The 14138-nt window shown below is 38.3% G+C and overlaps 3 protein-coding genes across 4 annotated transcripts; 1 reads left to right on the forward strand and 2 right to left on the reverse strand.

Moving 5' to 3' along the window:
* Positions 1-683: 683 nt before the first annotated feature.
* Positions 684-7146, reverse strand: LOC106318686 (rho GTPase-activating protein 7). 2 transcript variants are annotated; one of them, XM_013756775.1, is made up of 23 exons: positions 6792-7146; positions 6028-6064; positions 5809-5885; positions 5641-5711; positions 5492-5570; positions 5278-5407; positions 5014-5133; positions 4683-4760; positions 4504-4559; positions 4350-4419; positions 4111-4198; positions 3728-3971; positions 3608-3653; positions 3435-3541; positions 2969-3313; positions 2705-2754; positions 2462-2522; positions 2302-2385; positions 2082-2192; positions 1821-1990; positions 1519-1588; positions 1237-1434; positions 684-1160 (listed from the first exon to the last, which is right to left on the reverse strand). In XM_013756775.1, exons 1-23 carry the CDS (start codon positions 6843-6845, stop codon positions 960-962), a joined length of 2547 nt encoding a protein of 848 aa, XP_013612229.1. In that variant the 5' UTR covers positions 6846-7146; the 3' UTR covers positions 684-959. The 2 variants fall into 2 exon arrangements, with proteins under 2 accessions (XP_013612229.1, XP_013612228.1); XM_013756774.1 differs by having other exon boundaries at positions 3435-3653.
* Positions 7147-8147: 1001 nt separating this feature from the next.
* LOC106315673 (calcium-dependent protein kinase 34) lies at positions 8148-10506 on the forward strand. Its single transcript, XM_013753474.1, has 7 exons — positions 8148-9082; positions 9246-9398; positions 9481-9596; positions 9670-9837; positions 9923-10050; positions 10131-10230; positions 10305-10506. Exons 1-7 carry the CDS (start codon positions 8296-8298, stop codon positions 10404-10406), a joined length of 1554 nt encoding a protein of 517 aa, XP_013608928.1. The 5' UTR covers positions 8148-8295; the 3' UTR covers positions 10407-10506.
* A 217-nt stretch (positions 10507-10723) lies between these two features.
* Positions 10724-13202, reverse strand: LOC106313055 (polyadenylate-binding protein RBP47B'). Its single transcript, XM_013750781.1, has 8 exons — positions 12936-13202; positions 12118-12595; positions 11914-12020; positions 11705-11835; positions 11520-11610; positions 11269-11415; positions 11098-11177; positions 10724-11006 (listed from the first exon to the last, which is right to left on the reverse strand). The coding sequence occupies exons 1-8, from the start codon at positions 13074-13076 to the stop codon at positions 10922-10924; spliced, it is 1260 nt and encodes a 419-aa protein (XP_013606235.1). The 5' UTR covers positions 13077-13202; the 3' UTR covers positions 10724-10921.
* Positions 13203-14138: the final 936 nt, after the last annotated feature.

Below are 14138 nucleotides of genomic sequence, written 5' to 3' on the forward strand. Positions count from 1 at the left end.
AATGTTGTCTTGTTGCTGAAGAAACCAAGTGTCTGTTAACCAAATCAAGATGTCTTCTGAGACTTTCGATTGTGTGCTTTCGCACATCGTTGTTAAGAGCCTTTACGAACACAAGAGCAAGATAAAGAAAATGCAAATGCTTGGAGAAAAACTATAGCAGAACTTAGAAGATATGTGGAGAGATGCTATGAGTTTAGATGATCCATATATTTTATTTATTAGTATCATGATTTTAATAAAATTGCTACAATCCATAAACTATGTAGTACTTATTACTATTTTTTCAGTTTTAAGAATAAAATAAATTTTGTTACCTTTTTAAATATACAAGGATTCGAAAATTCATAGAATTTAGAAGAATTAGTATTCTATCAAATTTATGTATATTCTTTTAAAATCGATAATAGAAGTAAGCATAGGAATTAGATAAATGCATTAAAATCTCATCAAATCTTTGAAAATACTGCAAAAAATTTTCCTTATGAATTATTTCAAATTCCTGAATTGAATACCACACCTTTAGTACTATATTTTTCACTATATAACTCAACTCTAGAGTTATTTTATTTTATAGTGAAAAATAAAGTGAACCATCGAAAATGTTTAACTATAGTATTACTCCATTTTATAGCGAAAAATAAAATTTTATTGGAGATAGCATCACATGAAGGATGAACCGCCAAACGATGTAAAATACAATATTGATCAGTTAATTGGCTGGTCAGAGTCTAAAGAGACCAACGTCCATCCATACACGGCTTTAGAGTTACATACTCCTGAAGGCTGAACATATAACCAACCAACCTCTCACATAAAACAAAACAAAACAAAATATGTCTTTTATATACACAATGAGGTCATTCTTGTCTTCACGGAAGAAAATAATCAGAACAGATACGAAAACATCATCACTCAAAAACACATATACAGAGCAAACATATACTTTATTATTCTCAGTGTTAGTTCCAAGGTGGAGAAGATGGCCTGTGTATGAAATCTCGAGAAGAAGAAGAAGATCCGCCGTAGTTAAGATCCAGGCTATGGAGCTGCTCCATCAGCTGCGAACGCCTTTCCTTGAAGAAATCAAGACGAGTTGTTAACTCTACCAGAGCTGCTGATGCAGCTGCTGACGGATGATTAGGCCTTGGATACTCTGTTATCTGCAAAACCCGTTCATTTTATTAGCATGTTAGGAGTATGCATTGTCATGAATTCATAATGAGTAGAAGGTCTTACATCTAATGCTCTTGAATTGGACGGAGCAGATGGAGAATCCATGGCTGAGAACTTGTCTACAGACTCTTCACTGCTGCTTTTAGAGTCGACCATGTTAGTTGGTTCTTGTACTTGCTTACGAGACGGTTGCCTGCTATTGCCAACACCAAAAGATCCTCCTCCTTTACTATTTCTCCACTCCGCTCCCAGTATATTCTCCTGCAGGTTAGACAATAGATTCTATTGGCTTAATCCTAACTTTGAAAGAGAATGATCCATGACAGAAACTTCAGTAAAAAATACCTCGTGTCGTTGTTTCCTTTCATGATTTACAAAGGCAAGAGTGGAATCAAAATCTTGTTGAAGAAACCTTCTGCAGAAATACATGTGAATCAATCAAATTACAGTACATACAAGATATGCTGGGGAAAAAGCTACTTTGAACGATCTTCTCAGCTGTACTGAGTTAAAGATTTTATAGCTGATAAGATAATCTGAAATACTTGTTAAACATGATTACGAAGATCAAGAACAAGCCATGAAATAAAAACAAGAACTATAAGCTCTCCTGTGTAAGGAAAGTAGGAAGTAGCGATGCAACTTACTTTTGAGGATTGTGATTCTGGAGATACTGATGACTATCACGCGCGTCTGAGAAAGAACCAAAGTTAGTCTGACGTTGTTGGCTAAGCTGATGGTGAAGTTCTGCGACTTTCTGCTTCAGCCTTGCCACATCAGCCTCAGCAAGAGCAATTTCCTCAAGCTCAGCCCTTGTCTTCAAATATTGCACGGATCATTAATACTTCACAAGAACTCAGTGTTCTAAAGAAAAAGAAAGATACCATTTCCCTTAAACATAGACTTACTTTCGAGTCCACACCATGTGAGCTGAATTGGCCAGAAGACATGCTCAAACCAACCTCCAGTGCTGCTCGGAGATCTCTCTCGGCTTGCAACTGCTCTTGTAATCTTGACACCTGTATAAGTATTCCCCCATCAAACCAAAAGAACATTCCTTTGACATTAGGCTTAATTCTAGATAGAAAAGATTCATAAACATGGATAGTTTGAAGAGAAATTTTATACATCTTGTTCAAGCGACAAACGACGTTCATGAAGCGCTTGCTTCCTTCTCTCTAAGCTACCCTGTAGTATCGCATTACCTCTGGCCTATATTCGATAATGATGACCCCTGTTAATGACTTAGTGAAGTCAGATAATAGATTTGAAGGCAGCAGATGATTACCTCTTTTGCTATTCGTTGTCGCAATTCATTTTTCGTGGTCTCAAGCCTCTGTATAGCAAGCCTACATAGAATTTATGAACCAATTAGCAGTGCACAAGCACCCAGCAAGAATAATCTCAAATGCCTTCGATTCAAGTCTTAAGACCAAATAGATGAAGAAGCAGATCACAATATTGCTAGCAGAAAACATAGAAAGAGAATACTGCTAGCAGAAACATTTTATCTCAAGAGTGAAAGCCTTACTCGTCTTCTCCTGAAGAATCAAACGATCTATCTGTGGATCTCTTTCTGGCCTGTAACAAACAAAGAGCAAATAAAATTTTAGATACTAATATACTATTCCACCAGACATTCATTATCTCTATATGACTATGCTAAGTCGTGACATATGTAATTAACTGGAGGAGAAGAGTTTTCTATCATGCACCCACTATACTTGAACTAACGTGTCAAATCTGACACATTTAGGAATCAGAACTATTTGATCAAGACAGGCAAAGGACATACACTGCCACGACCCCAGAATGTTGCACGCTTTGCAGGAACAGAGGAGGGTGTGCCCTTAGTCACGGGCTTCTCACTTGATGATTCAAGACCAGGAGAAGCCAATGTATTTCCATGAGTGAGTACATTTAGAACCTTCCCTGATTGAAAAGACTCGCCGCCATCTACTAGACATGAGTTTTCTCCATATTTTGTTGGATCATCACCACCTATCTGCTCCCCAGCTTGTTGATCCGTGGAGTTGATGAAAAGATTTCTCACAACATGATCTGTTCGTACGTTTGAATTACGTATTGGACCACTTGTCTCTCTAGGCGATTCAATATCAGAATCATCAGCAACAAATCCCTACACAGAATGTATTCACCAATTATTTAACTAGACATTACCAACACCATACAAAAAGATGTTTCATGTAAACTTGGCATGTAAGCGTGAGTATATTAAAGGACGAAGCACTAGAAATAACCTTGTACTCATAGAGATCACTGCTTGTGCCTCCGCTGCTCTCACTCATTTTCCCACTCAATGCACGCTCGTTGTCATCATCATCTGTCACTGGTTCTACTTCATTCTCTGCATTATGATATTCATTTTTTGAGTTGTTGTCATCATCACTAGAATCATCAGGTCCACTATTACCAATATGCGATTCGGTCGACATGGAACATCTTTGAATATTTTCTTCCTGCAAAATTGCAAATATATAAGGCATATATATCATGAGTAAATTAGTATAAAACTATCTGAGTTCAGTCTTACATCGAAAATACTTCCATAATCCTCTAGGAAAACAGTAATGATGGCTTGAGCATTATTGGCAGCATTAGCAGCAGCAAGAAGCTGCGCAGAATTGTCTTCGCCGCTATCAAATTCGTCATCTAGATCACACTCACCAGCAAGAAGAGGACGTAAGAGCAGAGGAGCCATGCAAGCAGCTACAGCAGATGGGCTCATTCGATTTTCGTGGAAATGAGACGAGATAGTATGCATCATTTTCAGAATCCTGAGGGTACAACGCAAATATTCAACGATTTAAAAAACACCTCATTAAACCCTCAGGACATTCATCTGGCCTGTAGAGTCAGACTTGATAGGAAACAAGTAACATCAACTACAACATCTAATATATCTTATAAACATACCGTTGTAGTAAACGTCTGTTAGGTTCAGGAAATGTTTCCGCCAGAGCAGAGCGCAATGAACTAATGCGAGCCTCCTTAGACTCGATTCCTGATCCAACAATACGATTAAAGGCGGTCAACTTCACAGAGCTTCAGTCAGATCTCCAGAAATTCTCCACAGAAGACTCATTTAAATAAATATATACACACACACACAGAGATCTGCATCGGAGGAAGAAGAAAAGGGTAAGGAGACTCACTGTAAGCTTCCAGCAGGGCAGTACAACAAGATGCTGAGACCGGTGAAGAAGGCAACTCCCTCAACACATGCTGCAAGTGGAGTGGAGTAGAATAACCTTAGCATTGTAACAATGCACAAACTAACAGAAGAAGAAGAAGTTGAGAGGAAACTACCTTAATGCAGTCTCCAATAACATGCGGGTCTTCATCAAAAGCGAACTCCGTTTTCCCTAAGTATCATTTTGGAGAGGAAGAAACTAAAATATGTAAACCGGGTATTGGAGGGAGCATATATCTTAAGTACCAGGGAAGTCTAAGAACATATTATAATAGCATGAGAAGATTATAGGTACCCTGTTCATATTCTTGAACTCTACGTTCCACCTCTTCCACGTCAGCAGCCTGTCTTAATATTCCTTCAATTTTAGTTCCTGGCGAGACAGAAGACCACGAAAACAAAAACAAAACAGTTAAAAAGAAAAATGCATTCGAAGAGTATAAGTACATCTAATTATAACTACAAGCAAATTGTACAACCGATTGACTGAGACAATAGAATCATAGAGATGACAGTTCATGAAGCATCGAAATGGATACTTTACATGCGTTAAGTACCCTGAAGGAACTATGGACACATTTTGATTCAAAAATCATATAGGGACGACCATGAAATCAAGAATTTACCATATTTCTCAATAAACTGAAGAGCTTTCTCGAGGAATGATGGGCTTCCATCAATATCTTCAAGAGCAAGTAAGATTGGTCTTCCAACAACCAATGATTTTAACGGACTCTTATCCCGTCCTGGCAATGATGGAGAATAAAGGCAGAATGGCGTATAAATAATAGAAAGAATGAATATTTATATGCATAACAAATATTATAGATATAAGATGCGTATGCGCCAAAGTTGTAACATGGATTATAACAAACATTGATGAAAGGAACCTTCGATAGCCTCGTTAGTTTCAGCAAGGAATATTCCATTATGACCCATGCTGAGTGCTGCATTGGGGGCGTGTGCAAGAGCCTGCTCAAGAGCAGTTTTCCAGGCGTGGAGATCTTCAAATGTCTCGGCCTGCATCACAAAAAGAGAAGTTAGCATCAGTACAAAAGATCATTTTTCGAGTAGACATCTAGGGAGAATGTATTGTCGAAGCACCTTAAGAGTGAAAGCTCTCCCATCACGCCCATCAGGAAATAATACGGTCAACAATTTTTTATCCTCTCTCACCACAACACTGAAAAACAAAAGGCACTGTAAGTTAAACTCCATGAAATTTTAAAATCGGTTAGCAAAATCCTGCATACCTTCCAGAGTTATTCAAGTCGATGCCACCAAGGGTTATGTTAACTTCACCACCCTTTTGTGGTAGTGAACCCTGTGAAAATTTTAGTTACAATACGATTATCATGAATCTTAACATACACAGAGCAAAACCAAAAGTAGAAAAAGGCAGTAAGGAAGTAAATACTAACAGGGTCATTTTTGAAGAAGACCAAAGAGTTACGTGTGAGGATGAACCAGCGTTTCTTCCAAGAAGTCCACCCCAGTCCTATTCCACAGAATGCCAAAATACAAAGTTAATGCACTATGCTATTCCGATAACCACAAGGAAATGAACAGCTGAGCAAAACATTGTGAAATGTGACAATTTTAATAGAGAAATAGGGAGGCGCAGAAATACACAAGGATACCTTTGGATGATATGAAAAGTGGACCACTCTTAAAAACCTGTCAAACAATTGCGAGAGTTACATGATATATTAGTAACAACCAACAACTTAGTTACCAAATTTACACTTAGAAAACTAGAGAAAACAGATTGTTGCAGAGACAAGTAAAGTCGATTGTTTCCAGTTCACATTATGTGCATTCTACTCATTCAGCCATTTGAATACCCATTATATCTGCCATGTGTCTCATTTCTAATTAACTGAGAAATCACTTCCCTAGATACCGTTTTGTGTGTATTTTAGCCAAAGAGTACACCACCGATCTGCCTGATTTATATATGGCTCTTCTAATTCTAACAAAACCCCTCAGCAGCAATTATAGTTCGTTCATCAGAGTCTTCTCTTTTGATATTATGAACATGTACTCAGACACAGATACTATATACCTCACGTCAGCACTGATTGGTTAAAAATCAATCACAGGAGTTAATAAGAGCTTGTCTCACAGCTAATGAAAGGCCATGTGTATCTATCACATCATGAGATTCCTAGAAGGTCTGACAATGTAGACAAATATACTTTTGTCTATTATCAGCAATTCCGACATATATACCTAGTAACCGAAATTCAGACAACTAAATCATGGAAACACCCACTATGTAATAAATTATCATACGATCCCACTCAGTGATAAACAACATCTGTATTCATCTGCTTCCAATGCACCCAGACAATGAAAAGGAACAAAAAAAAAAAAAAAGTAGAAACCGAAGAAACACCATTACCGTATTCGAAGCAGCAGCTCGTGGCCGCTCCAAAGCGGCTAAAGAAGCCTCCATTGCCCCAACAGCATAATCTCAGATCCAGCCTCGAAAGGGTTTAGGGTTTCGATTTCACCTCTTTTCGATACGAACAGTTGAAAGAGACCAAACCAAATCAAAGTCTCCTCTCTTCTCCACCTCCTCCGCAGGATTCCTCCGTGTCTCCGCCGCGAGATGTAGAGGGAAAAGGAGGTTTAGCAGTAGATAGAGAAAAGAGGAAGGGACATTGCTTTCCACCTACTACTACTACTTGTGTTGTCTTGTGTTTATGAGAGAGAAAGATAAGAGAGTGGAGGGATTGGGTCGTGAGTCAGTGTCGGAGAAGTCACGGGTCGGGTCTGGTAAAACTTTTAAGTCGCTATTTAAATCAGTCCAACTAATCATGGTTCGCCACCTCAGCAACAGCTTGTATGATCCGCCTCTTCCCTCCTGCTCCATGACCTATATTTAATTAAATTCTGGATTAGGTAGGTTCTGCGTTTATTTTTCGTTTACGACTCCCTTGTAACCGAATAATATGTTCTTAACTTTCTCAATTTAACTAATTAAACTATTAACCGACTGCTTTATTATCAACTTTCTAAGAAGTTTCAACCCAATTTTGCGGTAAGACACTGCAATTTCCTTTCACATTTGGCATGCTCTGGGTCCTAATAGAGGCTGCTTTCTCAAACTGCCCCTTCGATCACCCTAGAACAAGATCTTTACATTGTATACCATTCCTAGTTCAAACTTCAAACTGGGTTTGGGCATATAAATCCTGAACCAAATAAAAATAATAACAATCTTGAATCAAATATATATGAGTGGTTCTTGTATTTTTGGAAACGGAAAACCAGTATCTAATCAAGAACCAAATAGATATACGAATATCTAAATACAATTATATAACTATAATTATTAACTGTTTTAATCCAAAAACTTAACTATCACAATTTTAATCCAAATGCTGTTTTATTTGTTAATTTTTTTGCATTGAAACTTGAGAAGAACTTATATTATGAAACAAGAAAAAACTTATAAAACTATTTATTTACTGAAACAGAGAGATAAATATATATATATATAAAGTTCATTTAGTCATTAAAATATATATACAAGCAACCTCCTAAATTCTCTCTCAACCTTTTGTAATAAATCCTAAAATAAATAATCTAATATTGCTTTAAATAACAAAAAAATACAGAGAGGTTGTGGTTCCTAAAGTCCCTCCCCATCAGCAAAAACCTATTATCGTTTCGAAAACTGAAGGCCAGCGAAAATGAATAATACTTGCAAAAACAGAAAAAAATACTATTAATGGCCATTCATAAACAAAAACTCCTAAACTTTCTTGCTAAAGAAGAAACCTAAATCCTAAAAGAATAGACAGAGGAAGGAGGAAGAAAAAAAAAAGATCATTTAGCATTGTAACATTGTATTTCTCTTCCTGGTTGAGAACTTACTTCCTCTCCCCTTAATTGCAACAATGGGTAATTGTTGCGCTCATGGACGAGACGAACCCACGCAGGAAAAAGGACTCGGAGATGGTGCAGAAGCCTCTGTGAAAGCATCAAAACACTCACCAGCATCTCCTCCTCCCGCAACCAAACAAGGCCCCATAGGACCCGTCTTAGGCCGACCAATGGAAGATGTAAAAAGCTCATATTCGTTAGGGAAAGAGCTTGGTCGTGGACAGTTCGGTGTAACCTATCTCTGCACGCAAAAAGCAACAGGACTACAATTCGCATGCAAGACCATTGCCAAAAGGAAGCTGGTGAACAAGGAAGACATCGAGGACGTAAGAAGAGAGGTGCAGATAATGCATCACTTGACGGGTCAACCAAACATCGTGGAGCTCAAAGGAGCCTACGAGGATAAGCACAACGTGCATTTGGTTATGGAGCTTTGTGCTGGAGGAGAGTTGTTTGATAGGATTATAGCCAAAGGGCATTACTCTGAGAGAGCCGCGGCTTCGTTGCTAAGGACCATTGTGCAGATCATCCATACTTGTCATTCAATGGGGGTTATCCACAGAGACTTGAAGCCTGAGAACTTCTTGTTGCTTAACAAAGAAGAGAACTCTCCTCTCAAGGCAACGGACTTTGGGCTTTCCGTGTTCTACAAGCCAGGAGAGGAGTTTAAAGATATTGTTGGAAGTGCTTATTACATTGCACCTGAGGTTTTGAAGAGGAAGTATGGACCAGAGGCTGATATTTGGAGCATTGGTGTCATGTTGTATATCCTCCTTTGTGGTGTTCCACCTTTCTGGGCTGGTACGTCATTATCTATTTTTCAAAACAAAGACATAAAGAGGTTGATTTTTATCAATGTTCAAAAAATCGCTAGAGGATAGTTAGGCTCCTTATGGATTAATGTTTAGGTGGTCGCCTAAACCGACTTTTTTAACACTGATTTTTATCATTCATGTATTTTCAGAGTCGGAGAATGGGATCTTCAATGCAATTCTAAGTGGACAGATTGATTTTGCAAGTGATCCATGGCCAGCTATTTCACACCAGGCTAAGGATCTTGTTAGGAAGATGCTTAACTCTGATCCTAAACAAAGATTAACCGCTGCTCAAGTTCTCAGTAAGCATCTCTTATCTACTATATATTGCAGTAGACTTTTTTCATTTAACATATTTTGTTTTCCTTATGTGTAATTTAAAAGACCATCCATGGATTAAGGAGGATGGAGAAGCTCCAGATGTTCCTCTTGACAATGCTGTGATGTCAAGGCTCAAGCAATTCAAAGCAATGAACAACTTTAAGAAAGTTGCTTTAAGGGTAAAATATTTTTTTCTCTTTCTCAGAAGCATATATATGATGACTATATCTCACTGGCTTCATCAATGAACAGGTGATAGCTGGGTGCTTATCAGAAGAAGAAATCATGGGCTTGAAGGAGATGTTCAAAGGTATGGACACTGATGACAGCGGAACAATAACTCTTGAGGAACTAAGACAAGGACTTGCCAAGCAAGGTACAAGGTTATCTGAATACGAAGTCCAACAGTTAATGGAAGCTGTAAGTCATTTTCTTTTCTCTTATGTGCTATCTATCTATATATATTAAGATGCCAGAAGAACTGATTATTTTCTGTTTTCTATAGGCTGATGCTGACGGCAACGGAACAATAGACTATGGAGAGTTCATAGCGGCAACAATGCACATTAACAGACTTGACAGAGAAGAGCATCTCTTCTCAGCCTTCCAACACTTTGACAAAGACAATAGTGGGTAAGTACAGTGATTAGCACATACATAAACAGTTTATCATAGTTGAAACTAGTTAAAGAAATGATGGTCTTGGTTTCCAGATATATCACAATGGAAGAGCTGGAGCAAGCCCTGAGGGAGTTTGGCATGAGTGATGGCAGAGACATTAAGGAAATCATTTCTGAAGTTGATGGAGACAATGTAAGCTTCTTCTACTATCTTTGATCACTTTTATAAGCACATACACTGAAAAAAAAAACTAATTTAATTTGTAGGATGGGAGGATAAACTATGAGGAGTTTGTGGCAATGATGAGAAAGGGGAACCCTGATCCTAACCCTAAGAAGCGGCGTGAACTGTCTTTTGATACAACTTGAAGCAGAGGCACATAAAAGAGAATCAAGAAGAAGAAGAAAAGTTGTTATTGTAAAGTAGGCTTGGGTTGCTCATGATTCAACTGGAGAAGAGAGAGATGTATGGGAGGTGTTTCATGATCGTAAATATATGTATATGCTTGTCTACTAATGATTTAAAAGTTTCAGATGTTTCTCAAATGTATCAAAATCCATTTTTCAATTCAAATATGTGCATTAGTGATGTTTGTATAATCACATCTGAGCAAAACATACAAACATGGATAGCATTCATAGTAGATGCCTCTTAAGTCTCTCTGGAGACCTTTTTTCAAAGCAAGTAGAGAAAGGTAAGAACATTATAGGTTCCAGAAAGTTGGTACATTTCATGATACTAGATCCTGATTGCAGATTACAGAAAAAAAGATCCGGTACAGGCAAAACAATCAAACAAAGAGCAGTGACTTGTACAATGGACACAATAAATATCTCAAAGAGTCCACCATTCTCTATTCTTCTCTTCGTGATCATTTGGACAATTATGATGCGAGGGGTGAGGTACGATGCCACGATAAACGTCCTAGTATGGCACTTGCATGAACCGAAAAGTAACCAGCATTTAACCTACAATTGCAAAACGAACAATGAGTTGACGGCATTCAACTAATCACCCACCAAGGTATGAATGTGTAAGAAAGTCAATAAGAATTTTTACTTGTCTACATCAGGAGTGGCCATAGGGTCATACAAGTCTTGCTCTGCCGCAGAGTTTGTAACTTCTTGTGTACCGTCTCCCTGAAAAAATTGTGGACAATGAAGAACAAGAAATAAGTACGCACATGTTACCAAAAAGAAAAAAAGAATTTTTTAAAGTTCATTTCTTTACCTGTTGCGGATACTGGGGATAGCCATATCCACCATATGCGTACAAAGATGGGTCTTGAGCTGTCCCATAAGTATATGCATCATAGCCTTGCCCATAACCATAATACCCACTCCACTGATTGGGATCTGCTTGTGTAGCGTAACCATCCTATAATAGAGATACCAAAACATCATCAACGACATTCAGTGAACCAGCGAGTATAGTAAGGCTCTACATCACATCAGTATAGGTTACAACAAACGTTTTTTCACCTGTCCTGGATTTTTGCTCCAAGAGATGCGTACTGCTTGTTGACCAATCACGTGTCCCTGCATTTTCTGCATGGCTTCTTCTGCTGACGTCCTGGGGGGTCAGCAATGCATCGGGGCACAAGTCAAAACTTTAGTGAACAAAGCTAGAAATAAGAATCACATGGAAGCAAATCGGATGGTTTTACCTGGTTTTGAATTGAACAAAACCGTATCCCTTTGTTTCAGGTATGTTAACATAAACAACCTCTCCTAGTGGCGAAAATGCGTTCTTCAGCTCTTCCTCTGTAACATTTGAGTCTAAATCCGCAACTGAAACCTGTACACCAAAACCATTGAATGAAGACAAGCAGCGGGATGTCGAGAAGAAAGCTCTAGCTTTTCAAATGAAACTTACCGTTGTACAGGTGATGTCATTTTCAGGTGCAATGACCTGTGCTGGTTGCGCAACATATGCTGGAGCTGGTTCAGCAACTGCAGCCGGGGCTGGAACCGGGTAAGCAGCTAGAGAAAACCTCCCAATTAGATAAACGATTTGGACTAAACAAGATTCTATTAACAAAACTCAAACCTTGTGTTTTTTTGTTTTTTGTGCACATACCTTTGGCAGCATACGGTTGCTGCAAGCCAACGGTTTTCTTAGGCGTTGCTGCACTAATACGCATAGGCCTCGTTGAGCAATACAACCCATTCATCTCAGCCATCGCACGGTTCCTTTCACTTTCCTCAGCAAATTTCACAAACCCATAGCCTTTAGATCGTCCAGTGCTCGGATCAGTAACAACCTTGGCACCTCTAACAGAAGAATAGTGAACACGGAACGTCTCTTGGAGAAGATAATCCGTAACATCCGGCGCTAAGTCTCCGACAAAGATGGAATGGTCGGTTCCAGGATCTACTTTCTGGCCTGAACCAAAAGAAGCCCAGTTCAAACGGAAGTTAATTTCAGTTCCGGGCATGGGTGTGCCGTTGTAGGTCTGAAGGGTTCTCTCTGCTGCAGCGTGAGATATAAACTCAATGAAACCGTAACCTTCTGGCTGGCCTGTGATCTTGTTACGTATTACCTTGACAGAAACGAGCTGCACACAGAGATAACATTATCACGTTGATTCAAAATATCCTTAGGGAGGATCATGTTCCATCTGAAGCTTAGGAGATTAAGCACATAGAAAGATATAAACTAAAGTCTAAAGAATAGAATCTACTCTACACTTTCTACTAGTAGATATAAAAAGTACATTCATCAACTACTACTAGTACCAATTGAATTCAACATGGTGAGAGCCATTAGATATCTATAATAGCTAAAGTTATCTACTTTATCTATTCACTAAACAAACCCTATGAAATTAGATACCAAACCATTTCAGAGAAATCGAGAGCTGGGAATTGGAACACGGAGAGAAAGAATAAGGTTACCTCGCCGGTTTGGGAGAAGCAGGAAGAGAGGTAATTTTCGTCGACCCAGTACTGCAAATCTCCAATCCAGAGGGTTCGCACTTCTTCCAGGGTCTGTGGATGGTGGTAGCCTTGCGGCTGCGGAGGCATCATCGTCATCATCTCTCTCTCTGCTGGTGAATTCCCGTAGCGCCAAAACGTAACCTAACACACAGACGAGGACGCGCTAAGAGTGGCTAGTGGACGCGTCGGCTAAATGTCCCGGCCGGTCTAAAAGTATTTTTTTTTTTGATTAATTAACGGAAAGGGGCATTTGTCTGCAATAAAATTATTTCAAAATTGGATGTAGAAAATTAGATATATACTAAAAGTATGTATATATATATATTTGACTTGCACGCAAAAGTATGGAATATAACAGCTAATTTTATTTATATAACTACGAACTATTTGTATTAATTAAAAGAGAAAATCATTAGTTTAAGCATATTCAACCCAAAAATAGACAAAATGTTATAAAAATAACTAAAAATCTATCTTTATTCATAACATATTTCTTATATAGGAGATTACACTGTCATAGATAAATGGAAAGATTACAAATCATAATCTCTTGGTTATGAGCCATCCACAATCGGGTTCATAAAACTCTCATTTGGATGCCATAACCATTTAGAGCTTCTAATGTGCTTTAATGTTGTCTTCAATCACATCAGTGTCTAAAACAAGACTTTTGCATCGTCCATCTTAGGACTAAATGGACTTCTTTATCGTCCACCTTTGAACTGAATGGATCAGTGTCCAAAATAAGTGATCTCACGTCCATATACTAGATAATGGGTGAGACTGGTCCATATTAAATCTCTTGAGTACCCTTTTCTGTATATACTATTTGATGCACAAGAATTTCATTGTTGATGTACTCAAGCTGTAATCCCAAACAAAACTTTGTTTTCCAAGATCTTTCATCTCAAACTCTTTCTTGAGATATTCAACTGTTTGGGAAATTGTATCCAGAGGTTCCTAGGATATTCAGATCATATACTTTGATTATTATCAATATTGTTCTCGAGAACTTGCTGTACTTTCAGCTCAACACCCTCTAGTACTTTCATTATCCAGTGGACCATATAAATATGCAGTCACTACATCAACTTGCTGCAAGTCTAATTTTCTCTCTTATATAGCCAGACTTATGAGAAATCTAAAAGTAGTTGCATCCAC

Source organism: Brassica oleracea, chromosome C9 (assembly GCF_000695525.1).
Source record: "Brassica oleracea var. oleracea cultivar TO1000 chromosome C9, BOL, whole genome shotgun sequence".
Classification (NCBI taxonomy): Eukaryota; Viridiplantae; Streptophyta; class Magnoliopsida; order Brassicales; family Brassicaceae; genus Brassica; species Brassica oleracea.